This window comes from Macaca thibetana, chromosome 15 (genome assembly GCF_024542745.1).
Source record: "Macaca thibetana thibetana isolate TM-01 chromosome 15, ASM2454274v1, whole genome shotgun sequence".
Classification (NCBI taxonomy): Eukaryota; Metazoa; Chordata; class Mammalia; order Primates; family Cercopithecidae; genus Macaca; species Macaca thibetana.
This window is the reverse complement of record NC_065592.1, coordinates 27,127,398-27,154,844: the sequence shown is the minus strand read 5'-3', so window position 1 is coordinate 27,154,844 and position 27,447 is coordinate 27,127,398. Positions and strand designations below refer to the sequence as shown.

Here is a 27,447-nt window from a genome sequence, read left to right as displayed (position 1 = left end):
GTGAGGTGCTTTCCTTAGCTGTACTTGAAGTTTTATGGAACGCTGTTTAAATTCAGATATTAAGGGAATGAATGCAGTTTTAAAAATCCGAATTACTTCTGGAGTCTACAATGTCAGTGTTAGAACTAAAGCTGGATTGTTTTGTTTTGTTTTTTTTTCATTTGCTTGCACTAGAAGGCTTTGGAAACACACAGGAGTGTAGAGTATCGTCAGCTCCGATGCTCAGTTTCTCCCTGGCAATAGAACAGTTTTATCTGTGCCCTAAGTTTTTGCCAATTTAAACTCTAAACTAAATTTTCAACGACACCAGCATGTTTGCTTTAAATTTAGCAATAGAATAGGCATTGATTGATTTTCATTTCCTTAGTTTTTCATTCTGAAACAGAGCAAAACGTCTTCCCAAAGAGATGGAGAGAATCTCTTCTGGGTAGATTCCAAGTATAACCTGTCCCAGGGCCCGCTTGCTTAGCTGTAACTGACAAAAGTCTGTTCAATTGAACTATTTAGATAAGCGCAATGTTTTTATTTAAAAATTTAATATTTTCTATGGGGCTGTATTTTCCAAATAATAGCAACAAAACTGTCCTAATGTTTTCACTGTTCTGTAATTTTGTTTTAATGTAGAGGATATCCATAATTTCTTAACACTGGAAACATCATTCTGAACGATGTAGGAAGTGGTCAGTAATGTGAATGATGTTATTGTACCGTCTCCAGCTTTTTCTTTCTTCCCCCAGATGGGCGCACCTGTGCATACATCACTGTGCATGCGGGGGCACGTGAGTGGGAAAGCGGGTGTCACTCCTGTTTTCTGTCTTAGAGCGTCAGCGTTGGAAGGAATTTTTTTTTTGTTCATCCAGTCCAGCCCTCTAGTTGATAGTCCAGTAGTCTGTTAACAATTTGTAAGGGTCTGGGTTATATTTTAAAAGTTGTTGTTGTTGTTGTTGTTTTGGGTTCACTTATGTATATGCAGCTTGACTGTTCAACCCAGATTTTTGAACAATAAAAAAATTTCATGTATACTTTCTGTTTTCTAAACTTAGTTATTTTAACTTAATCAGCGGCATGTCTGGTTTCTGAATAGTGTTTTAGTGTCACGTTCCTGGAGGTAATGTTTGTCTTTGTAGTTTGCGACGTTAGGACGTTACGAGAATTCCACAGCCATATTCTGTGCCTCTGAGTCAATCCTCTGGGTGGAATAGTTGTTCCAGCAGAGTTGCCTCTGGTTTTCTGACTTAGATTTGCCTCACTGGGCAGGCCTGAGGTCCCGTGTGGGACAGTATCACGGTGAATGTATATTGACCATTGTGTACATGCTGCTAATTAATATTTTTCTGCTCTTTAAATGATTATGGCTTTTGGAGACTACATTTAATTCTCAAAACTTTTAATGTAGAAATGTACTGTTCTGTATAGAGAGAGCAGTTAAAAAATAATTTCTAAGAAACAAGTTTCTGAAAAATATATATGTATATATTTTTTGATGGAGTCTCTCTCTGTCGCCCAGGCTGGAGTGCAGTGGCGCTATCTCGGCTCCCTGCAACCTCCGCCTCCCGAGTTCAAGCAGTTCTCCTGCCTCAGCCTCTCGAGTCGCTGCGACTACAGGCACCTGCTACCAAGTCTGGCTAATTTTTGTATTTTGAGTAGAGACAGGATTTCACCATGTTGGCCAGGCTGGTCTCGAACTCCTGACCTCAAGTGATCTGCCCACCTTGGCCTCTGAAAGTAAGAAATCCACTTTTAAAAATTATTGTACTCAATGTTTTTAAAGAGAGTTTATTTTTTGAGGTATATTCTAAATTATTTAAGCATTTCCTTCAAAATAATTTAGAGGCATAGAGTACATGGAGGCGTAGATGAAGTGCAAATTGGCCTTGAGCAGATAATTGTTAAATTATCTGTGATGAGTATGTGAGGGTTCATTACCCTCTTCCCTGTTCTTTCCTGTATGTTTAAAATTTTCCATTGAGGAACATGTAAGAGGAAACACTAGAGATTCCACAAGCCTCCTCATCGATCTCATAGAACCACAGAATCTTCTAGCTAAAAGGAGAGGCCTGAGAAGATGATGCTGGCAAGAGCAGATTGCAAGTCGATTTTCCAGGTGAACACGCTGGGTGGTGCCAGTGATGATGAGAGCTGGTGGAGTTGAGGCCCTTGCTTTGAACTTGGCCTCATTTGTACCTACCACAAGGTGGAGCCTGGAACACCTTTTGTTCTCTCCCTTGAATGCAGACAGTAAGCAGATCAGGCCTAAGAGAACTGTAGTTATGACGCCCGGACTGAAATGGGATCCAGTCATGCTGTGAAGATGGCAAACTGAGCCAGGAGGTCCAAGGGGCTGGAATGGCACGTGGCCTTCGCCTCCGCCTCTGGGACAGACATTCCTGGGCAGCGCTAGTGAGGCATGGGGTAGATACCTCAGGGCCCTTGGGTGCCTGGCGTCCACCACCCTCATTGATGTGTCACGACCTTGCCTCCCCGGGCCTGAAGAGGCCTTGTGACCAATATGTCCTGGCGTATTTTAGAAGATGTGTGTCCCCATCTTCCCATCCCTCCTCAATACATTTCCTTTTCCTTCTCTTCCTTTCAGTTTCCCTGTTTTATTCCTTCCTCCGCCTAGGAGAGTTTTCATCACCATCTTTTCTGGTTAGACACCAGGGACAGACATGAAAGACATTAAACAAGATGTATTTCAGCAATAAACAACATTCCTGTATTTCTCAGGGGATCCCAAAGAAATAAGGAGGAGAAATAAAAATTCCTGCCGGGGCATTTACAGTGTACTCAGCTGCTGAAATGTTCAAAATGCAATCAAGGAAGTAATTTAGCACGTTTCTAATATACTTAACTATGGCAATCACGTTGAAGAGTTTGGCCAGATTCAAAGAATGCAGTGAATCTTTTTGGACGTTATTAAAGAATCTAAAGGCCACCAATAACAAATACATTTTTGACAGTTACTAGTTAATATATATTTGTGCTTTGTTGTGTGTCCTTGGATAATGGCCCAGAATTGAGAGGATGTGATTTGACCTCCCCACTAGGCAGGGAAAACTACGTTTCAGATGTTTCCTTTTGTTCTGTATTCTCAGTACATGTGCAGACTACTAGGTATTGGTCAGTACCATGGATTCCTCTTTCTTTTTTCTTTTCTTTTTTTTTTAAGATGGAGTTTCGTTCTTGTTGCCCAGGCGGGAGTGCAATGGTGCAATCTCAGCTCACTGCAGCTTCCGCCTTCCAGGTTCAAGCGATTCTCCTGCCTCAGCCTCCCAGGTAGCTGCGATTACAGGTACCCGCCACCACGCCCAGCTAATGTTTTGTATTTTTAGTAGAGACAGGGTTTCACCTTGTTGGCCAGGCTGATCTCGAATTCGTGACCTCAGGTGATCCACCTGCCTCAGCCTCCCAAAGTGCTGGGATTACAGGCGTGAGCCACTGCGCCTGGCCGGATGCCTCTTGCTCTCTCATTACTTCTCAGTGTAAACTATCCAGCCGGGGCACTGTTGCCCAGGGGTCAGTCATTTATGTAGTACCTTCACAATGTTTGTAATAACTGAGTCCACTTGTCCTATTATTTATTTGATATTTTCTTTAAATTGATTCATTTTTACTTGAATTTATATTAAAGTAAAGAATGAGAATATTAATACATGCAAAGCACTCAATACCTGGTACAGAGTAACTGTCTAGAAAAAATAGTAACTAGGCTGGATGAGGTGACTCATGCTTGTAATCCCAACACTTTGGGAGGCTGAGGTAGGAGGATCACTTGAGCCCAGGAATTTGAGACCAGCCTCAGCAACATTGTGAGACCCCATCTCCACAGAAAATTAAAAATTAGCCAGGTCTGGTGGCATACATGTGTAGTCCTAGCTACTTGAGAGGCTGAGGTGGGAGGATCGCTTGAGCTGGGGAAGTTGAGGCTGCAGTGAACTGAGATTATACCAATTCACTCCAGCCTGGGGAACAGCATGAGACCCTGCCGAAAAAAGAAGAGAGAGAGAAGAAAAGGAAAGAAAGAACAAAAAGTAACTATTAGCTATGGTTATTATTATTTATATTACTATATAAATGCTATATTACTTGCAATAACTATACATAGCTATTAAAAGTGTTTGCCCATATGTACCCCTAAGAGTTACTTCTTAGCATCACCAGTGGCACTTTGGGAAATAGCTCCCCCTCCCCCTGAAATGATCTTCTTGGTTTCCATGCGATCTTAAGTATCACTGTCTCCAGGTTTTTCTGCAGCATCTCCGGATTCTTTCTCTGGCTCCTCATCCTTTGACACTCTCATTTATATGGATTCAATTTTATACACTTTCTCAGGATGGTTTCGTCTACTTCCATGGTCGTAGCATAAGCAGACCTAGATTTTTTTTTCCTTCAACTTTTAAGTTCAGGGGTATGTGTGCAGGATGTGCAGGTGTGTTACATAGGTAAATGTGTGCCATGGTGGTTTGCTGCACAGATCATCCCATCATCTATGTATTAAGCCCAGCATCCATTAGCTGTTCTTCCTGATGCTCTCCCTCCCTCCACCCCACCCCTGACAGGCCCCAGAGCGTGTTGTGCCCACCATGTGTCCATGTGTTGTCATCATTCAGCTCCTACTTATAAGTGAGTACATACCGTATTTGGTTTTCTGGTCCTGCGTTAGTTTGCTGAGGATAACGGCTTCCAGCTCCATCCATGTCCCTGCAAAGAACATGATCTTGTTCCTTTTTATGACTGCATAGTATTCCATGGGTATAGATACCACATTTTCTTTATCTGGTCTATCATTGATGGGCATTTAGGATGATTCCATATCCTTGCTATTGTGAATAGCGCTGCAGTGGACATACGCATGCGTGTATCTTTATAATAGAATAATTTGTATTCCTTTGGGTATATACCCCGTAATGGGATTGCTGGGCCAAATGGTTTCTGCCTCTAGGTCTTTGAGGAATCGCCACACTGTCTTCCACAATGGTTGAACTAGTTTACACTCCCACCAACAGTATAAAAGCGTTCCTTTTTCTCCACAACCTCGCCAGCATCTGTTATTTGACTTTTTAATAATAGCCATCCTGACTGGTGTGAGATGGTATCTCATTGTGGCTTTGATTTGCATTTCTCTAATGATCAGTGAGGCTGAGCTTTTTTTCATATGGTTATTGGCTGCTTGTATGTCTTCTTTTAAGAAGTGTCTGTTCATGTCCTTTGCCTACTTTTTAATGGGGTTGGTTTTTTCTTGTAAATTTGTTTAAGTTCCTTGTAGATTCTGGATATTAGACCTTTGTCAGATGGATAGATGGCAAAAATTTTCTCCCATTCCATAGGTTGTCTGTTCATTCCGATGACAGTGTCTTTTGCTGTGCAGAAACTCTTTAGTCTAATTAGATACCATTTGTCAATATGTGCTTTTGTTGCAATTGCTTTTGGCATTTTTGTCAAGAAATCTTTGTCCATGTCTATGTCTTGAATGATATTGCCTAGATTTTCTTCTAGGATTTTTATAGTTTTGGGTTTTACATTTAAGTCTTTATTCCATCTTGAGTTAATTTTTGTATATGGCGTAAGGAAGGGGTCCAGTTTCAATTTTCTGCATATGGCTAGCCAGTTCTCCCAGCACCATTTATTAAGTAGAGAGTCCTTTCTCCATTGCTTGTTTTTATCAAGTTTGTCAAAGATCAGATGGTTGTAGGTGTGTGGCCTTATTTTGGGGTTCTCTAGTCTGTTGCATTGTAGACCTAGATTTTCTAAACCTTTATCAACTGGGCTTCTTCAGCTGAACCACAGAACACAGAAAACGACTCGAGGCCCTATTTTCTCAGTTCTTCAAGAACTGAGGTGCATAACTAGTACCATTCCAGGTGCAGGTAGAGACGTTCATTCATTCCAGACTGAAGCCTTGGGGCTTTCCGGCTGGCTCCTGCAGTGGAATCCCAGTTGAAACAGGCTCCTCAACCCCATGCCCCACCCTGTCTTTCCTTCCTAAGGAAATGGCACCTGTACCTACCTTGTTGCCCAAGCCAGAAACCTGACAGGTCATACTAGGACCTCCCTCTTTCCTCTTCTCCTTCCTCCAAAATCAGTTTCCATTATCTAGTCATTCTACTTGCCTTTGAATATCTTCCCTTCTCATTCTCCTCACTGCCACCAACTTGGTCAGCGCACACAACTTTGCCCAATTATTATTCAGAAGTTGCCTGAGTGGCCTCCTTGCCTCTTGCCTCCACCAGTCCCTCCCCAACTGCTTCCTAGAAGCCTCACTACACACAAGTCTTATTCTATCATTTCTTCCTTCCTGGCTTGCCAAAACTTTTCTGATAAAGTTCCACATTGGCCACGTGGACTGTCGGATCTTGCATTTGCGCCATGCCCTCCCTCTCTCCCGCCCTTCCCTCCCACCTGCTCCTCTGCCAACACACCCTGCTCTCGTAAAATTCATGCTGCTTCTTCAGTTCTCATCTGGCACACGATATATGAGAGCTCCTCCTGAGAGGCAAGCTAGGCCTCTTGCATTCTGCTGCCTCAGAGGACAGCAATGTTGAACAAAGCTACAAACCAACCACGGTCACCTGCAAGGCATCTGCCATTCCCAAGGAGCCACATGTATTCAAATGGAGTAGCTTTCTGTCTGTGAGCATTTGACTCATGGAGTGGCTAAATTAGGAAAAGAAGTCATTTATCTAATAAAGGTCAGCACCTCCTAGCATAGAGGTCTGTGTCTCAGCCAGTGGCTGCTCAGAGCCTGTATTTTCTTTTTCTTTCTTTCTTTTTTTTTTTTTTTTTTTTTTGAGACGGAGTCTCGCTCTGTCACCCAGGCTGGAGTGCAGTGGCGCGATCTCGGCTCACTGCAAGCTCCACCTCCCGGGTTCACGCCATTGTCCTGCCTTAGCGTTCCGAGCAGCTGGGACTACAGGCGCCCGCCACCTCGGCCGGCTAGTTTTTTGTATTTTTAGTAGAGACGGGGTTTCACCGTGTTAGCCAGGATGGTCTTGATCTCCTGACCTCGTAATCCGCCCGCTTCAGCCTCCCAAAGTGCTGGGATTACAGGCGTGAGCCACTGCGCCCGGCCTCAGAGCCTGTATTTTCAATGGTGGATGTTTCCCTCAGAGAACTTGAATGAATAGGCTCAGCAATGAAGACCAAGGGGCTGGCACAACCCATGTTTTCTTAACAGAACTATGCTGACAGCTTCACTGTATTTGCTACAATATTGCAAGGTTCCAGATCCTCCAAGAGCCTTGGTAATGTCTGTGGCATTGAGATTTCCAAAACACTGTATTGGAGAAGCATCTACTAAGGTAGCAGCTAACCTCCTTTTGATCAAAAGATTTTAACCTGGGACTCATGGCTGGGCTTCAGGGAGTCCAAGGACCCCTACAATTACAGGCATAGTTTTTTGTCTATGTGCATGTGGGGAGAAAGTCCACTTGGAAGGAGGGTCCACTCTCCAGAGAGTCCATTGCTTAGGACCAAGATGCCAGTTTTCCCTTTGGACGCCTGACCGATTTCATTTATTCATTAGAATATTTGAACACTTGCTATGATGTGCCAGGCACTGTTCTAAGCAATAGAGAAATGCATCAGAAAACACAAAAACATCGGCACGCATGGCACTTTTATTCTAGATGGAGAAGGAAGACAATATAAATTACATTCTATGTTTTGTTGTTGTCGGTTTTGTTTGTTTGTTTGTTTGTTTTTGAGATGGAGTCTTGCTCTGTCGCCAGGCTGGAGTGCAGTGGCACAATCAGCTCACTGCAATCTCCGCCTCCCGGGTTCAAGCAATTCCCCTGCCTCAGCCTCCCGAGTAGCTGGGACTACAGGCGTGCACCACCACACCTGGCTAATTTTTTGTATTTTAGTAGAGACGGGATTTCACCATGTTGGCCAGGATGGTCTCGATCTCCTGACCTCGTGATCCGCCCACCTCGGCCTCCCGAAGTGCTGGGATTACAGGCATGAGCCACCACACCTGGCCCATTACATTCTATGTTAAAGGGTCTAAGTGCCACAGAGAAAAATTAAGCAAGAGTGTACTGGGAAAGGGAGATGAAATTTTAAATAGAGTGGTCAAAGAAGGCATCATTGAAAAGATGCCATTTAAGTTGAGACTTGAGGCTGTTGAGGGAGCAAGCGACATGGATACCAGAAAGAGGACCATCCCAGGCAGAAGGAACCGCAAGGGCAAGGCCCTGAGGTCCCAGAGGTATCCAGAAGACTCTCTTCAAAGTTCCTTTTGCCTGACACTAAAGCTGAAGCAGGGGCTAAGAAAACATCATCACCTTCTGGCAAAGTGGAGGGGCTGAGCTGCTCAGGTCAAACCATTTTCTGTTGATGGACCAGGCTGGTTTATCTAAAGCTGCATAAAATAAGGATATGGCTCTGGGCCGGAGACTGACATTCATCATCTTTCAGACATGCTAGTTCCACAGCTGGATGGAGGCATATAGAGTTTTGCCTCAAATCCCAATTGTCATCTGGCCATTCTTTTTTTTTTTCTTTTTCGAGATGGAGTCTCACTCTGTCACCCAGGCTGGAGTGCAGTGGCGCGATCTCAGCTCACTGCAAGCTCCGCCTCCCAGGTTCACGCCATTCTCCTGCCTCAGCCTCCTGAGTAGCCGGGACTACAGGTGCCCGCCACTACGCCCAGCTAATTTTTTTTTTTTTGTATTTTTAGTAGAGACGGGGTTTCACCATGTTAGCCAGGATGGTCTCGATCTCCTGACCTCGTGATCCGCCCACCTTACCTTCCCAAAGTGCTGGGATTATAGGCGTGAGCCACCGCGCCCGGCCGGCCATTGGCCATTCTCAATAGACCAGCAACCTCTCCACAGAAGAGCTAAATAACACTAACAGAAAAAGGGAACCTGTGTGTTAAAATTCAAGGAGGAGGCCAGGCACAGTGGCTTACACCTGTAATCCCAGTAGTTTGGGAGGCTGAGGCAGGCAGATCACTTGAGGCCAGGAGTTCAAAACCAGCCTGCTCAACATGGCAAAACCCCATATCTACTAAAAATACAAAAATTAGCCTGACCTGGTGGTGCACGCCTGTAATCTCACCTGTAATCCCAGCTATTTGGGAGGCTGAGGCAGGAGAATCACTTAAACCTGGGAGGTGGAGGTTGCAGTGAGCTGAGGTTGTGCCACTGCACTCCAGCGTGAGTGACAGAGTGAGACTCTGTCTTAAAAAAGAAAAAAAAGGCCGGGCGCGGTGGCTCAAGCCTGTAATCCCAGCACTTTGGGAGGCCGAGACGGGCGGATCACGAGGTCAGGAGATCGAGACCATCCTGGCCGACATGGTGAAACCCCGTCTCTACTAAAAAATACAGAAAACTAGCCGGGCGAGGTGGTGGGCACCTGTAGTCCCAGCTACTCGAGAGGCTGAGGCAGGAGAATGGCGTAAACCCGGGAGGCGGAGCTTGCAGTGAGCTGAGATCCGGCCACTGCACTCCAGCCTGGGCGACAAAGCGAGACTCCGTCTCAAAAAAAAAAAAAAAAAAAAAAAAAAAAAAAAGAAAAAAAAAATTCAGGCATAGCACAATGGCTCACACTTGTAATCCCAGCACTTTGGGAAGCCCAGACGGGTGGATCACAAGGTCAGGAGTTCATCACCATCTTGGCCAACATGGTGAAACCCCGTCTCCACTAAAAATGCAAAAGAAAAAAAAAATTAGCCAGTCATGGTGGCGCATGCCTGTAGTCCCAGCTACTCAGGAGGCTGAGGCAAGAGAATCGCTTGAACCCAGGAGGCAGAGGTTGCAATGAGCTGAGATTGCGCCACTGCACTCCAGCCTGGGCAACAGAGTGAGACTCCATCTCAAAAAATTCAAGGGGGAGGCCAGGCACAGTGGCTAATGCCTATAATCCCAGCACTTTGGGAGGCCAAGACAGGAGGATCACTTGAGCCCGGGAGGATCACTTGAGCCCAGGAATCCCAGACCAGCCTGGGCAACATAGTGAGACCTCGTCTCTACTAAAAATTAAAAAAAGAAAGAAAAACCCACAAAAAATTATCCAGGTGTGGCAGCCTGTAGTCTCAACTACTCAGGAGGATGAGGCGGGAGGATCACTTGAACCCAGGAGGTTGAAGCTGCAGTGAGCTGAGATTGCACCACTGCATTCCAGCCTGGTGACAGAGTGAGACCATGTCTCAAAAACTAAAATAAAATAAAAAGATCAGAGAAAGTATACATTAAAATTCAAGGTGAAAAAACCTTCACTTTTCCTGTTTTGTTTGTTCCAACAAATAGACTCATCTCATAATATTCTGTATATTTGTAATCCATTGTAAAGATGTTGGTTTTTACTCTTAGTGAGATGGACACTCATTAGAGTTTTTATTAATTTTTATTGTGGTAAAATACACATAAATTTACCATCTTAACCATTTTTAAATGTACAGTTCAGTGGCATTCAGTGCATTCACATTGCTATGTGACTGATACTACTTTCTATCCATCTCCAGAACTTTTTCATCTTGTACTGAAAACCTGCACTCATTAAACAGTAACTCCTCATTCTCCCCTTCCCCCAGTGCCTGGCCACTGTTTACTTTCTATGAATTTGACTACTCTAGGTACTTCATGTATATAGAATCATACAATATTTGTCCCATATGTCTTACAGGTTCATCCATCTTGTTGCATGTATCTGAATGTCATTCCTTTTCAAGGGTGAATAATATTCCATCGCATGGATATACCACGTTTTGTTTAATCATTCATCTGTTGATGAACATTTGGGTTGCTTCTACCTTTTGGCTATTGTGAATAATGCTGTTATGAACAAGGGTGTACAAATATCTGTGCAAGTCCCTGCTTTCAGTTCTTCTGGATATATGCCCAGAAGTGGAATTGCTGGATCAAATGATGATAATTCTTAAGTTTAATTTTTTGAGGAGCCACCATACTATTTCCACAGAGGGTGTACCATTTTACATCCCTACCAACAGTGCTCAAGGGTTCCAGTTTTTCCACATCCTCACCAACAATTATTATTTTCTTTTTTTTTTTTTTTTTAAATAGTAGCCATCCTGGTAAGTGGGGAGTAGAACCTCACTGTGGTTTTGATTTGCTTTTCCCTAATGATTAGCAATGTTGACCATCTTTCATGTGCCTTACTTATTTTTAAAAGATCACTCTGGAGGCTGTGTTGAATGTTGTTAACTGTAGGATGATGGGATGGAGGGCAGGGGAAAAAACATGGAAGGTAGAAGACTATTTACAAGGCTGTTGCAGTATTCTAGCCAAATAATTATGGTGGCTTGGAACAAGATGACAGTGGTGGAGGTGGTAAGAGTTCATGGGACTCTGGATATATGTTGAGGCCAGAGCTGATAAAATTGAAAGAGGAATGTGAAAGAAAGGAAAGTCTAGAATGACTCCTATCTTTATGCCCATGCAAATGGCCATCTACTGAGATGGAGAATGCTGGCAGAATAGTACACTGGGAGGGTAATATCTCACCCACCCTCATGAGAGGGTGAGATATCAAGAACCCAATTTTAGGCTGGGTACGGTGGTTCACACCTATAATCCCAACTTTGGGAGGCCAAGGTGGGAGGATTACCTGAGCTCAGGAGGTTGAAGATTCAGTGAGCCACAATCATTGCACCATTGCATTCTAGCATGGGTGACAGTGTGAGACCCTGTCTCAAAAAGCAAAAGAAAACAAAACAAAAACACCAATTGTCTTGATTCCCAGCCAATGCACCAAAAAGATAAAATAAAATCCAGTGAACATGTAGACATGTAAGTTTGGATCCCTATTGGATTTTCACGTGGAGATACTGACAATACATGCTGACATTAGGTACGAGAGTCCGGAGATCAAGGGTGTTTCTGTTATCTTTTGCTGCACAATAAACTTCCCTAAAACTCAGAAGTTTAAAACAGCAACAATTTCTTATTTCTTACAACTCTGTGGGTTGACTGCATACAGCTGGCCAGTTCTGCTCTATGTGGCATCAGTTGGGGTTACTCATCTGGCTGCATTCAGCTGGTGGCTGGGCTGAGCAGAAAGGTCCAAGAAGGCTTCACTCACATTTCTGGCACCTCAGTGCTCCATGTGACCTCTCCACATAGTTAGCTTGGGCTTCCTCACAACATGGCGATCACAGGGAGTCAGATGTTTTACATAGTGGTTGGCTGTCCACAGAGGACAAGAGCAGAAGCTGTCAGGCCTCTTAAAGCTAGGTCTAAACTGACATAGCATCTCTTCTGCCATATCCTATTCGTCAAAACAGGTCACAAGGCCAGCACATATGTGAGGGAAGGAAAACAGACTCCACCTTTTGATGAGAACAGTGGCATATGTTGACAGGGATGGGAGGAATTGATGGCAGCCATCTTTGGAGACTACCCACCACCGAGTGGGGTATCAGGGTTGGTGGTGTAAGTTTGAAAGTAATCAAAGGATAGTTGGTACCTAAAGCCGTGCCACTGGATAAGATTACTCAGGGAATGACTGTGGATAGAGAAAAGATGAAAAGGCTAATCTCTAGGCTATTCCAGCCTTTTGCACTTGGAAGGGGAAACCAGCAAATGACCCTGAGAAGGAACAACCAATAAGGTAGGAGGAAAACCAGGAGAGAGTGGTGTTGATGAAGTCAAGTGAGACAGCGTTCCAAGAACGCTGAGTAATGTTAGGAAATGGAAAAGTCATGCTGAATAGAGTTCTAAGAATATCCATCTTGCTACCTCACTGAGCTCTTGGGAAAAAATTAATATCGTGTGAGGACGCCTTGCTTTTTCCATTTTTTTTTTTTTTTTGAGACAGAGTCTCCCTCTGTTGCCCAGGCTAGAGTGCAGTGGCGTGATCTCGGCTCACTGCAATCTCCGCCTCCCAGGTTCAAGCGATTCTCCTGCCTCGGCCTCTCAAGTAGCTGGGACTACAGGTGCGTGCCACCACACCTGGCTAAATTTTTGTATTTTTAGTAGAGATGGGGTTTCACTGTGTTAGCCAGAATGGTCTCAATCTCCTGACCTCGTGATCCGCCCACCTCAGCCTCCCAAAGTGCTGGGATTACAGGTGTGAGCCACCACACCCGGTCACTTTTTCCTTCTTAAAAGGCTTTTGAAGGTAGAGATACAAAAGAAAACTGGAGGAAAGAAAGGTAGATGGAGAGGGAGGTGAGCAAAGAGAAATTTGGGGAAGGACCCAACAACTAAATGCAAGAGATTGCGAAGACAGATGGGGCTGGAGTTGAAAGGCAGATGTAAACAGAACACACCTATCTCTGAATTTGCAGACACGAAGAGTAATATTCTTTCAGTGCCTCACATGTTCCCCTTTCCGAAGAGCTGATGAGGGCCGGATGGGTTTATCTCTGTACCTGCCTTTGCCCACAGATGTTCAGTGTCTCCCAGCTGTGTACTGAGCTAAAGAGTCTCTGGCGCAACCTGGAATTCCAGATGCTGTGGAATGAACCTAGCCTCCGGTTAGCCTCGTTTCCAGTTATCTGCCTAGACAGGTCTCTCTGTGCTCCAGGCAAATCGAGCTTTTGGTCTCCTCACAATGCCCCCAAACCTGCTTTCCTCCTGCCTCTGTGCAGGTGTTTCCTTTGCTTTCAATGTTGCTGTCTTTCCTGGAAACCTTCTCATCTTGAAAACCAAGTTCCAATGCTTGTTCTGATTTAGCTTTTATTGGTCCTTTCAGGCTCCCGTCCCCATTCTCTCCTCTCCAGGCTGCTCCCAGGATTAGCTTTTAGTGTGCTTGTCTCACCCACTCTAGACTGTCAGACTCTTGAGGACAGTGACTGTCCTCCTCCTCTTCCTCACTGACCATGTTCATTATTTGCACTTCTTTAAAAAGCCTGTGGGCAGCCAGGTGCGGTGGCTCAGACCTGTAATCCCAGCACTTTGGGAGGCCGAAGCAGGGGGATCACTTAAGGCCAGGAGTTCAAGAACCAGCCTGGCCAACGTGGCAAACCCCATCTTTACTAAAACCATAAAAAATTAGCTGGGCGTGGTGGCGCACACCTTTAATTCCAGCTACTCAGGAGGCTGAGGCATGGGAATCACTTGACACTGGGAGGCAGAGGTTGCAGTGAGCTGAGATGCTGCCATTGCACTCCAGTCTGGGCAACAGAGTGAGACCCTGTGTAAAAAAAAAAAAAAAGAAAAGAAAAAGCCTGTGGCTGAGGATGGTGGCACACACCTATAGTCACAGCTACTTGGGAGGCTGAGGTGGGAGGATCACTTGAGCCCAGTGTCCAGGCTGGGCAACACAGTGAGACCCCATCTCTTTAAAAAAGAACAGTGGGTATCAACTGTGTAGAAGTCACCATGGATATAGAGGTGAATAAGAAAAGCGCTCAGCAAATACTTGTTGCATTTAATGCTGTTTAAATGGGACTTGTGCTCGCTGATGGGATTCTAGAGAGGGATTCGACTGCACTAATGAATTGATACTCTCTCGTTATCTTCTATTCTCCGTGTAACCATATTTGCCAAATCCCTTGCCTCAAGAGGCTTTAACCACATATAAAGGCTGAGCTTCTATTGCCGAAACCAAGCAAATAACTGAGACAACTTAATGAGACAGCTTATAGATTGTTCAGGAAAACAAATATGCCTTTGAAATCACTAAGACATTTCAGTTTTTATTCCAGGGTCATACAAAGCACTGACATCTGCATTATTTAGAAGCGGCTTTCAAAACTTTTTTTGCCATAACTCACAGTAAAAAAAATATACATTTTATATTGCAACTCAAGTCATATAACTTCTTTCATTCCTTCAACATATTGAACACCTACTATATGCCAAATACATTTTATGTGGAATACAGTAGTGAACGAAGTAGAAGAGGAAGAAAGGAATGGAGGAAGAGAAGGAAATAAACAAAAATTCTTGCCCTCTAAGACTTTAAATACTAGTGGAACAGACAGCAGACGAAATAAGTAAGCCAGGTGCAGTGGCTCACACCTGTAATCTCAGCACTTTAGGAGGCCAAGGTGGGAGGATCGAGAGGACTGCTTGAGGCCAAGAGTTCAAGACCAGCCTGGGCAACATAGCAAGACACTGTCTCTACAAAAATTAAAAAAAAAAAAAATTAGCTGGGCATGGTGGCATGTGCCTGTAGTCCCAGCTACTTGGGAGGCTAAGGATGGAGGATTGCTTGAGCCCAGGGATTCAAGGAGTCTTGCAGTGAGCTATGATTATACCACTACACTCCAGCCTGGACAACCAGAGCAAGACCGTCTCCTAAAAAACGAACAAAATACAAAGTAAAATATACACATATATGAACACGCAGAAACAGAATATTCATGAGGCAAAACCACCTATTTCTACATGCAGTACACTCAGATGTTTCTGATTTTTTCAGAAAAAATGCTGGACACAGCCTGTTAAACCATTAAGTTGGCTTCTCAACTCAGTAATGGGGTGAGGCTTGCACTTTGAAAACTACTGGTCTAGGCAATTTCTGACGCAGGCAGAACACGTGCTGGTCTTATCCTACAGAGGGAGGAGCATGCAAAGATATTAACTGAGTTCCTCAAATTCACCCAGAATCTGAGGGAAGCAATGCTGAACTCAACCAGAGGGCTTCCCAGGCCACTGCTGCCCTTTCCCTCACCCTCTGCGGTGCCTGCTCTTCTCTTCTCATTCTGAAACCTTGCTCTGCACATGGAGTAGCTCTTCCTTCCCTTGTCAGGTAAAATCACATGAATACTTTTAAGCCTAGCGAGACCGCGCTACGTTCCAGGATGCCTCTCTCAGGCCACTACTGCATTCTGGCTCGCTGATGGATTGATTTAGAGACAGGGCCTCACTCTGTTGCCAAGGCTGGAGTGCAGTTGTGTGATCATGGCCCACTGCAGCCTCAACCTCCCAGGCTCAAGCGATCCTCCCACCTCAGCCTCCCGAATGGCTGGGACTCTACGCATGCACCTAGCCAATCTTTTTTTTTTTTTTAATTTTAGTAGAGACAGGGGTCTCGCTATGTTGCCCAGGCTGTGGCTTGCTTTATGACTATTGGTGTACCAGAATAGGATCCTCTGCACAGTGACCTCCTAAAAGAGCAGGTGCCAGTCACCTTTGTGTCCCCCAAAGCACAGTGCTCTATCTGCTTTCTCCGTAGGTATTAATAAATACATAGGAAATTGAATTGAGTTTGTGACTCAAAGCAGAGGGGTGGAGAGAAGTGCTTCCTAGCCAGGACTACAGGATTTAGGCCACATCTATTTAAAAGGCTAACAGACTAGAAAGGATACCACTGGTAAAAAGATCTCTTTACCTGAGCTACATAAGTCATACCTTAGGTAGAGGCTTCAATAGTATAGAAAATATACTAATGTGTTATCTCCCTAGAGACAGATTTAGAACCATGTCAGTTGTGTTGTAGATCACAGAGAACAGAAACCTAGTGAAATTAACCGGAGACAATGAGGGCTACCATAAGGAGGCCCAAGGAGTAGTTGGATGGACCTGAGGAAAGACAGGAGCCAGAGGCCCCCTGAGGAACTCTGTGCCACAGAAGTAAGGCTATCCTCGTTGCAATGGTAACCATTACAATGGGGACAGTTGCCACCTCATCAAAATGAAGGAAATCAGTTCAAATTCTCAAAAAAAACCTACATGGCACAGCCAATTCTAGAATTGTCCATCCTTGCTTCACTTGGTTTGAGTAGGATGGGGCTGTGTGTTTGAAAATATCTAAGGAAGAAGGCAGGGAACAAACTCTCTGAAAAGAAAGTAGAACTTTCACTAAATATTTACCCAAACTGGAATTTTCAGTTTTACCCTACCACCAGAGAGGATGGAACTCAAGGCCAAGATGAGGTCAGTTACAAAAAGTGATATAAAATACTCTATCTGTGATACAGTGTAAAATATCATTTCAATCCTATTAAAAGTTAAAAAAATGTAGATTTTAGCTAAATGACCTCTAAGTTTTAGGGATCTACAAACCCATGAGTATATAAATATATCATGAAAATTTGTACAAGATATTTCATAGAATTCTCTATCTCATGGTTTTCAGACTTTATTTTGAATCAGATTCTAATTCTGTAGGACTAGGGTAGGGTAGTGGGACTGCATAAACAACCACCCTAGATACTGCTAAAGATGGGTCATGTTGAGAGACTTTCTTAACATAACCCCTTCCTACTTAAAGTAATTAAAAAGGAGCTTGACTTCCATAATAAGTTTTTCTTCTTTTTTTCTTTGAGACAAAGTCTCACTGTCACCCAGGCTGCAGTACAGTGACGCCATTTCAGCTCACTGCAACCCCTGCCTCCCAGGTTCAAGAGATTCTCCTGCCTTAGCCTCCCGAGTAGCTGGGATTACAGGTGTGCGCCACCACACCTGGCTAATTCTTTATATTTTTAGTAGAGACAGGGTTTCACCATGTCAGCCAGGCTGGTCTCAAACTCCTGACCTCAAGTGATCTGCCCGCCTCGGCCTCCCAAAGTGCTGGGATTATAGGCATGAGCCACCGCACCCAGTCAATAAGTTTTCAGTTGGAACAAAAATGGAAAATAGAACCACACAAACTCATCACCTGTGTGGTAACACTAAATAAGAGGATGTACAAATTAAAAAACCACCACATTTCCTATTCTTTTTAATTGCATTTAGTCACAACATTTATAAGAGCATATGTTTATAAAAGATGGTTAAGACTGGTTAGTAATTTATTCTTGGGGTTTGTTTTAAAGTGAAAAAGGTGGAAGTAGTTATGAGTCCAGAAAGAATATTTCAGGATGATACATGTTGACTATAAACTCAAAAGGTATACTGATAGCAATCCTATAAACAGCAAATATGGATGTAATTGATTTAAGCCTATTGGTTCATTTTTTAAAAGCACCCTTGTTTCTTTAAAGTTAAGTACTATAAATGATTCTTGAAAATCTACTGTGGACATGATATATTCAGTCAAACTTGCTAGGAGTTGGGGAATGATTTTGTGACCATCCAATTCAGAGTCTGATTGAGTTAAACAGCATTACAAAAAAGTTGCAGTCACGGTACATAATCAATTCCTTGGATAATATAGCTTCCACAGCTCTCACCATCCTGGTTACTCTTCTTTCTGCTTTCAGTTACACATTCCTTTCTTTCAGACAAACAAAAAATATCAAAGTTCACCAAATTTCTGAAAGTCACAGTTCATCTAGCACTGAATGATAGTAGCTTTGGCATTTGATATTACAAAGTCACTTTTCCATCGCAAATATTTTCTTCATTCTGGGTCAAGGCGAGGTAAAACAGGAAGAATAAGGTTCCCAAATGCAGAGTCTTGAGTGATAAAGTATCCAGATGAATGTGCATGAGCATGCTGGGAAAGATCAAAAAAAAAAAAAAAAAAAAAGGCAATTAAGCTATGAAACAGAGTCATTATTCAACCAAGTCGAACTTCAACCAAGGCATTAAAATTACTTATTCTTTCTGAATGCTTGACACCAAATTTATTTGTTTATTCATTTATTTTTCCTTGTTATGGCTGAGACGGAATTTATTTTAAAATCAGTCTGCTGCTGCTGGTTGTGTTTAAATAGACAGGAAGTGGACAGTAATACAGAATCTGGGTTAACAAGTTACACCAAGTACTCATTTCTCATCCTCTCTATCTACTAGCTGTGATCGTCCTCAGTCAATAAATGACTCAAAGACATGAATTGTTTTGTTCCTTCCAGTGAGGAAAAGGAGGATCAAAGATCCCAAAGTACTCTGATCTTGGTCAACAAACCAGGAACTTGAGAAAGAAGGGCAGTAGTGGGAAGGAGAGGGGGAAAAAGGCAGTGAGATTACTGGTGATTAAAATACCAACATTTGGTAGAGAATGTTGAAATGTAAGTAACAGAAAACCACCAGTAACTTCCCTCTGTCATTAAAAAAAAAAAAAAAAAAAAAAAAAAAAAGGACTGTTTTTAGGTCATGTAAAGTGAATGGAGGGCTGGGCAATGGTGGCTCATACCTGTAATCCCAACACTTCGGGTGGTTGAGATGGGAGGATCACTTGAGGCCAGGAGTTTAAGACCAGCCTGGGCAACACAGTGAGACCCCATCTCTACAAAAAATTTAAAAATTAGCTAGGCATAGTGGCATGTGCCTGTAGTCCCAGCTACTTAGGAGGCTGAGGCAAGAAGATTACTTGAACCCAGGAGTTTGAGGTTACAGTGAGCTATGATGGCACTACTGCACTCCAGCCTGTGTGACAGAGTGTGAGACCCTGTCTCTAAAAAATAGATAAATAAAATAAAATAAAGTGAGACGGTCTTCATAATGTTCCTTCCAATTCTGGGATTCTAAGGTTTAAAAATACAAGTGATTAAATTATGCCTATGAAAAAAAAATGTCTTGTCCAAAGTCTCTGGAAATCTTAAATTATTCAAGATAAGACTGTAACACTGAAACTATTTATTACTCTGAAGAATATTTTTTTAACTGATGAAGCATCACATTCCTAGTCCTATAGTAAGAGTTAGCTTTGAAACATTTCCTGCACAACAGTTGTGCTGAGCATTAAAAAAAAAAAAAAAAATCCAGGCAACAATAATAAACTAATACAACTATCAAAGGATATAACGACATGATAGATTTGAAAAAAAATGCATGTACTATTTAACTAGCCAGTTCAATTTTTAAGATCATTCCTGTCCATCCAAACATCTTTAAACTTTTTTGTGCACAAGCAATCCCTTGACATGTACACGCACAGAATCAATCATGACCGAGTCAACACCATAAAAGAGACTTTCATTACTGCTGCACTGGTCCTTCAAATCCACTGGGCATGACTGAACATCAGCAAACCACTGCAATTATGTGTGGAACATTTTTATTGATATTGCTCTACTGAAATATAAAATAACTACGTGCTGGCTTCTGAGACCCAGGAAACCTCCACTGAGGCAAGAATGTCAGTTACACTTCGCTCACCTGCAAAGCTGCCTTCTGTTGGGCTGCGATATGCTGCTGCTCAGCGTGATCCCGGAAGTCCTTATTAAGAGAGGGTCTCGAGAGTGCAATGCTAAAATGGGAATCTTGGTTACTCGGCTGCTTAAGGCAGAAACATCCTTACTTTTTTTTGGATGGTAGTAAATTATCTTCTTTTTTTTAAATTGAGGTATCCTTGACAAAAACTGCATATACTTCCAGTGTACAATGTGATGTTTTAGTATTTGTATTTGTCGTGAAATGGTTAAATCAAGCTAATTAACATATCCAGCACCTCACATACTTACCATTTTTGGTTGTGGAACATTTAAGATTTATTCTCTCAGCAATTTTCAAGTATTATTAACTACAGTCACTATGCTATACAATAAATCTCTTAAAGACATGTCCTTACTTCTGAATCACAGCTTTTCATTATATATTCTTTATAGGAGTGAAAAAGACCTCCAAGAATAAGTCTTTTTTCCTTCTCTCACTATCTTCATGAATTTATATAAAGAAAGTCTATGTTATTTATTGAGATTTTAAATGATCTTTTTTTTTTAATTTATCTTTTTTTTTTTTTTGGAGAGAGGGCAGTGGTGTGGTCTCAGCTCACTGCAGCCTCTGCCTCCTGGGTTTAAGCTCTTCTCATGTCTCAGCCTCCTGAGTAGCTGGGACTACAGGCATGCACCACCACACCCAGCTATATTTGATTTTTGTATTTTTAGTAGAGACGGGGTTTCACCGTCATGTTGGCCAGGCTGGTCTCAAACTCTTGACCTCCAGTGATCTGCCTATCTGCCTGCCTCAGCCTCCCAAAATGCTGGGATTACAGGCATGAGCCATCATGCCCAGCCTAAAATTTATAACTTATGGTCTCCTACTCTCAAACAGATTTGAGATACCATGATCTATCATGATCTCTATTAACATTATTTTAAAAAACAGTTAAATCACATGATTCAGTCAATGGTAAAACCATACCCTTTTGTTTGTATAATAGTTAAACTTGTTCGTGACCAGCCTGGCCAACATGGTGAAACCCTGTCTCTGCTAAAAATACAAAAATTAGCCAGGCGTGGTGGCGCATGCCTGTAGTTCCAGCTACTCGGGAGGCTGAGGCAGGAGAATCACTTGAACCCGGGAGATGGAGGTTGCAGTGAGTCAAAATTGTGCCACTGCGTCCAGACTGGGTGACAGAGCAAGACTCTGTCTCAAAATAAATAAATAAATTAATAATAATTAAACTTAAATTATCATAACCATGTTCCACATAGGTAGAACTATTATGAATAAACAATCAAACTTAGAGACACTTACCAGATTCTAGAGCAGCTACTAGATGCATAGCTCTGTACTGAACACTAGGGGTATATGCAGGACAAGGCTCACAGATAATAGCAATCCTGCTGAGGTGTGATGTATATTAATAACAGGAGAATAAATAAGGACACTTAATATATTGGAAGGATAGTGTTCTGGAAAATGTCATAAAATGTAGAACTGGCCGGGTGCGGTGGCTCACGCCTATAATCCCAACACTTTGGGAGGCCGAGGAGGGTGGATCACAAGGTCAGGAGATGGAGACCATCCTGGCTAACATAGTGAAACCCCGTCTCTACTAAAAAATACAAAAAAACATTAGCCGGGCGAGGTGGCGGGCGCCTGTAGTTCCAGCTGCTTGGGAGGCTGAGGCAGGAGAATGGCGTGAACCCGGGAGGCGGAGGTTGCAGTAAGCTGAGATCACAACACTGCACTCCAGCCTGGCCTAGAGCGAGACGCCGTCTCAAAAAAAAAAAAAAAAAAAAAAAAAGGAGACCTTATCCTAACAGTAATGGGAGACCTCCAAAGAGTGTTAAGCAGCAGGGGAGTGACATGATCAGAAGGATCACCCTCTTGGCCAGGCGCAGTGGCTCATGCCTGTAATCCTAGGCCTTTGGGAGTCTGAAGTAGAAGGATCATTTGAGCCCAGGAGTTCAAGAACAGCCTGGGCAATAAAGTGAGACCCCATCTCTACCAAAAAAAAAAAAAATAAATAGGTGTGGTGGCATGTGGCTGCGATTCCAGCTACACGGGAGGCTGAGATGGGAGGATCACTTAAGCCTGGGAGGTCAAGAGATTGTGTCACTGCACTCCAGCCTGGGTGACAGAGTGAGACCCTGTCTCAAAAAAAAAGAACTATCACCCTGTAGTTCAGAAAGACCACTACTGCACTAGTGTGGCAGACAGTGTTGGTCACCGCCTCAGAGCTGTTTATCTCCTTTCCTCCTTGCTGATGGAACCCAAACTTGGTTCAATTATCAGCGGTCACATGCGTCAAGGCAGGCCAGGCTCATGCCCCAGGGGGGTAGACCTTGATTGATGTAAAACAGTGTCATTCCCGTAGCTGGTTTCTGGTTTAGGCAAGAGAAAGGTACATAATCTGGGCAACCAGACTTGATGGGTGTCTACAGGAAGGCTTCTGAGAATGTTTTCCACACTCTTACAAATGGGACACACCATAGCAACCTTTCAGGCTTTTACTTCTACAGGTGGCTCAGTGCGGGCTGATGCCTAAGCCACCGCAGTCATATTCTGGCCCGAGGGAGCCACTGACCCATGGGGTAAAGCCGAAAGGAAAGATGAATGAAGCTGCATCACTAATGAATTAAGCTACTCTGGAACTACCTTATCTTCACACTCCTGGCTAACAGATACCCTAACGTTTATGCCAATTTTGTTATATTTCTGTTACTTCCCAATTAAAGCTTGCTAAATGACACAACTGATGAATGTGTTCAAGAAGCGTAAGACCACAGGAAATCTGAAGCAGTTATAATAATTGAGGCAAGAAATGAGAGTGGCCAGGAATCAGGATAGCATCGGTAGCAATGAAGAAAATGGACAGATGTGAGACACCTTTCAAAGTATAATCACAAGAGAATGGTGAATGCTTGGAGATGAAAGTGAAAGGAATGGTAAACAATTGAAGTTCACATTTCTGCCTTTGTAACTAGTAGATGGCAGCCTGAAGCATTTACTGACACAGGATACACAAGAATATTCAGTAGTTGATTGGAGAGCAGGAAGGGAGAATGAGTTCAGGTTGGGACATACCACATCTGAAATGCCTGTGGACATCAAAGTAGAGACGTCCGGGAGGCAGAGGTGGTGCTTAGAAGAAAGGACGGACTAGAGCTGCAAATGCGTACTAGCACATACGTAACAGCATGTGGGAAAAGATGCCGCTGTCCAGCGAAAAGAGGCAGAGTAGGAAGCCTGGTCTAGAACAGAATTCGAAGGGCTGTCAGCATTCAAGGGACAAATAAGAGAAATGTCCACAAAAGAAATCAAGACAGTCTCCTCCTACTGTGTTTTATATTCTCAGAGTGAGCAAATGGAAGCCAAGAGAGTACTTTAAGAAAGAGAGTGGGCCGGGTGCGGCAGCTCAGGCCTGTAATCCCAGAGCTTTGGGAGGCCGAGGTGGGCGGATCGCTTGAGGCCAGGAGTTTGAGACCAGCCTGGCCAACATGGCAACACCCTATCTCTACTAAAAATACAAAAATTAGCTGGGTGTGGTGGCACATGCCTGTAATCCCAGCTACTTGGGAGGCTGAGGCATGAGAATCACTTGAACCCAGGAGGCAGAGGATGCAGTGAGCCAAGGTCGTGCCGCTGCATTCCAGTCTGCATAGCAGAGTGAGACCCTGTCAAAAAAAGAAGGAAGGAAGGAAGGAAGGAAGGAAGGAAGGAAGGAAGGAAGGAAGGAAGGAAGGAAGGAAGGAAGGAAGGAAGGAAGGAAGGGAGGGAGGGAGGGAGGGAGGAAGGAAGGAGAGTGATCAGTGGTGTCAAATAACGCCAAGATGTCTGATAAGAAAAGGACTCTGGTCTGCCAGATTTAGCCCAGGAAGGTTACAAGTGACGTAGGCAAGAACATTTTCTTTGATGGAGAGCCTGGAAGTCACACTGCAGTGGGTTGAGGCATGAATAAGTGAGAAAGTAAGGGTGAGTACAGACAATTGCTTTAAGAGAAAGACGGAAGAGACTTAGGGTGGAGGCTGAAGGGGATAATGGATCTTCTTTTCTTTTTTTAAGACAGAGTCTTACTGTATCATCCAGGCTGGAGTGCAGTGGTGCAATCACAGCTCATTGCAGCCCTAACCTCCCAGGCTCAGGTGATCCTCCCACCCCAGCCTCCCAGGTAGCTGGGACTACAGGCACGCACCACCATGCCTAGCTAATTGTTTGTATTTTTTGTAGAGATGGGTCTTGCCACATTACCCAAGCTGCTGTCGGGCTACTAGGCTCAAGTGATCCGCCCGCCTTAGCCTCCCAAAGTGCTGGGATTACAGGCGTGGCCACCATGCCTGGCGATAATGGATCTGAGGGAAGATACTAAATATGGCAGAGACTGAATACCTATAATAAAGATCATCAAGCTACCTAAATTTGACCTACTTTGCAGAATGATTAAAAAGTTGGCCACCAGCAGCAATTGCAGTAATAAAAAAACCATACAAAACTCTTAAAAAAAAAAAAAAAAAAAAAAAAAAAAAGGCTATAAGGGCTAAGTGCAGTGGCTAACACTTGTAATCCCAGCACTTTGGGAGGCCGAGGCAGGAAGATCACTTGAGGCCAGGAGTTTGAGACCAGCCTGGGCAACACAAGACCTCACTTGTCTCTACTAAAAAACAAAAAAATTAGCCAGGTGTGGTAGGGTGCACCTGTAGTGTGAGATACTCAGGGGGGATCACTGAGCCCAGGAGACTAAGGATGTAGTGAGCTATGATTGTGCTACTACACTCCAGTCTAGGTGACAGAGTAAGACCCTGTCTCAAAAAAAAAAAAAAAAAAAAAAAAAAGGCTGAAGGCTATAGGGAAAATTAAATATTCTAGTTAGAATGTTTACAATTTAATCAACTAAATAGTTTAATTGTTAAGTCTGAGTCTGACTAGGAAATGAAGGGAACCAGAATATGTCACCTAAAATATGCTTCTTTGATATAAAATTATTTTTGAGCTGACAGCAATTAAGAAGCAGCTCAGTTAATAGGGTTGCTTAAAAATAAAAAAAACAGGCAGCAGCAAACTGAGGAAAAGCTCTCTCTCACCCCTCCCCAGTTTCTGCCTAAAGATAGGCTATAACTTCTCCTTTACTGGAGACAACTGTAGACTCTTAGCCTAGGGACAGCAGCAGAGGACTCTGCCCACAAGCCTTACTCCATTTGTTTTCTCCATGTATTTACCTTCTCAGTTTCCCACCCCTGGAAGCCTAAAATCCCTTTCGTTTGTGCCATATTTATTGTTCTTTGTTGAAGATGCTATATAAGTAGAGTTCTGAGCCACGATTTTGAGTTACTTTTCATTAAGGTTTCTCCCTTGCGACGTGTGCTGCATGCAATCATAAATTTGTTTTTCTCTGGTTAATCTGTCTTTTGTTACAGAGGTCCCTCCCAATAAGAACTAAGTTGGGCACAGGTAAAGTTTAGCCTCCCCTATAGAAATGAAACACAATGAATAGATAGCAGTGTTAAAGAAAAAAATCATTGCCAGCCAATTTATTTCGTCCAAGAAATTTTGTGTATCACTGAATATAAAAACCACATTATAGGCCAGGCACAGTGGGTCATGCCTGTAATCCCAGCACTTTGGGAGACCGAGGTGGGTAGATCACCTGAGGTCAGGAGTTCGAGACCAGCCTGACCAACATGGTGAAACCCCATCTCTACTAAAAATACAAAAATTAGCTGGGCATGGTGGCAGGTGCATGTAATCCCAGCTCCTTGGCAGGCTGAGGCAGGAGAATCACTAGAACCCGGGAGGCGGAGGTTGCAGTGAGCCAAGATTGCACCATTGCACTCCAGCCTGGGGGACAAGGTGAGACTCTGTCTCAAAAAACAAAAACAAACAACAAAAAACCACATTATAGTGTCAATACCTAGCTCCAGGATGATTTGTTGAAGACTGGTTCTGCATAAGTAGTTTTCTTTTCTCTTTGTCCAGTTCTGCCAAGATTGCAACTCTATTTTTGTTTTGAAAACCTAAAAAAAAAAAAAAAAAAAAAAGAGGGGAATAGGAGAAAGGGGAGAAAGAGAGAAACATAATAAGAAACATTTTAGACCTATTTTTATAAACCTAAGCCATCTAGAACCAAGGAAGCAAAATTCCTATTCTCTAACATGATAATGAATTCACCAGTAAGTACTTTCCCTAAATGGTTACTTCTTCCCTCCTGCCTACTTCCCAGCAACTTTAACAGCATCATTCACGAATACTTAAGCAGAATGTAATATCATATTATATTTAAAGTGTAGCTGAGGACTTTTAAGACTGAGTTCTAAAGAATTTTAATCTACCAAGGTATAAGTTACAGCATTTGCTTTGTAACAAAATCTTTGAGGCCGCAAATGCTGCAGGGGCCTGTGCAGTCTCTATCCTGCAGAGTCAATCTTTGGGAAGGCAGATGTTCGTCGTCCTCTATTTGAAGCCTCTTTACGCATGCCTTTTTCATGGGGGAAAAAACAGTAAACATACTCGGATCAAAATATTTCTTTTTCTCAACTGCTTCCATTCAGATATAATAGACAATGTTTCAGGGAACGTGTCAAAAAATTTCAACTGACCAGAAAGCAATTCTGAGAAAGAAATGGAGTGCAACTGACAGGATACAAAGAGATATGGCCTTTATCAAATACTTTATACTGGGCTGGATTTTCAGCTTCACACTTACATAAGATATAGGGTAGAGGCTGCCACATTATGGTCCAGGAGCAACACCTAGCTATGTTTTTAAAATCAGAATTAAATACTAACATGTAAACATTGAGAAACTGTACACTAATTTCTCAGATTTCTAGCTTCTCTTGAAATATATCTCAAGATCTGGCAACAAGTGATGTGCATGCCCCCATGGCAACAATTCACCTGAACTAAGAAATAGTTGTCCCCTTTAGCTGGGCACTCTCCAGCTCATTACAGTCCTTATCACCTTGTTTACATTATCTGTAAGCATTTGAGTTTCTGATCCCTAATTTAGAGAAACAAAAAGATTAAAGGACTGAAAAACAGAACTACAAAAAAAAAAAAAAAAAAAAGATAAGGACGATGATGGCTCAGGAGACTGGAATCATTAGGCCAGCAGAATGAATATGGGAAGAAACCACATTTTTCAAGCAGAGCAGACCTAGGTACTCCTAAGGGTACCCACATGAGGGATTCTAAGAATTTTATACTGATTATAAAGAGGAAGAATTAGGTGGTAGGATGCAAACTTTTTCCTCTCTTTGGGAGAGGAGCAGAGACTGGCTAGGGATGGTGTAGGCTGTACGAGGAGTATTCATAATCCTTTTGCAGTGTTTTCAGCTAAATCTGTTCTTCAATCAGGCATTAGCATACTGTCTGTGGCCAGGATTCTGGGCAAAATATATCTCTGGCACGTTCATTTCTATCATCTCCCATTTTCCCCTCTCTGCCCACTCATGCTATGTCATCAAACTCTAGTAATAGCAGACTCCCTCTATTTGGATAAGATAATTCATTAAAAAAAAAAAAAAGAAAGAAAAAAAAAAGAAGA

The 27,447-nt window shown here is 43.0% G+C and overlaps 1 protein-coding gene across 5 annotated transcripts in view; it reads right to left on the bottom strand.

Annotated features, from left to right (window-relative positions):
- Positions 1-14,591: 14,591 nt before the first annotated feature.
- INIP (INTS3 and NABP interacting protein) overlaps positions 14,592-27,447 on the bottom strand; it is a 36,220-nt gene continuing 23,364 nt past the window's right edge. For 3 of the 5 annotated variants that reach the window (XM_050761065.1, XM_050761070.1, XM_050761066.1), the window contains exons 3-5: positions 25,813-25,915; positions 19,896-19,986; positions 14,592-18,291 (exon numbers count right to left, since the gene is read on the bottom strand). In XM_050761065.1, the coding sequence (XP_050617022.1) occupies positions 18,196-18,291; positions 19,896-19,986; positions 25,813-25,915 (290 nt within the window). In that variant the 3' untranslated portion in view covers positions 14,592-18,195. The remainder of the gene's footprint in view (positions 18,292-19,895; positions 19,987-25,812; positions 25,916-27,447) is intronic. The other 2 variants (XM_050761068.1, XM_050761069.1) reach the window with 2 other exon arrangements.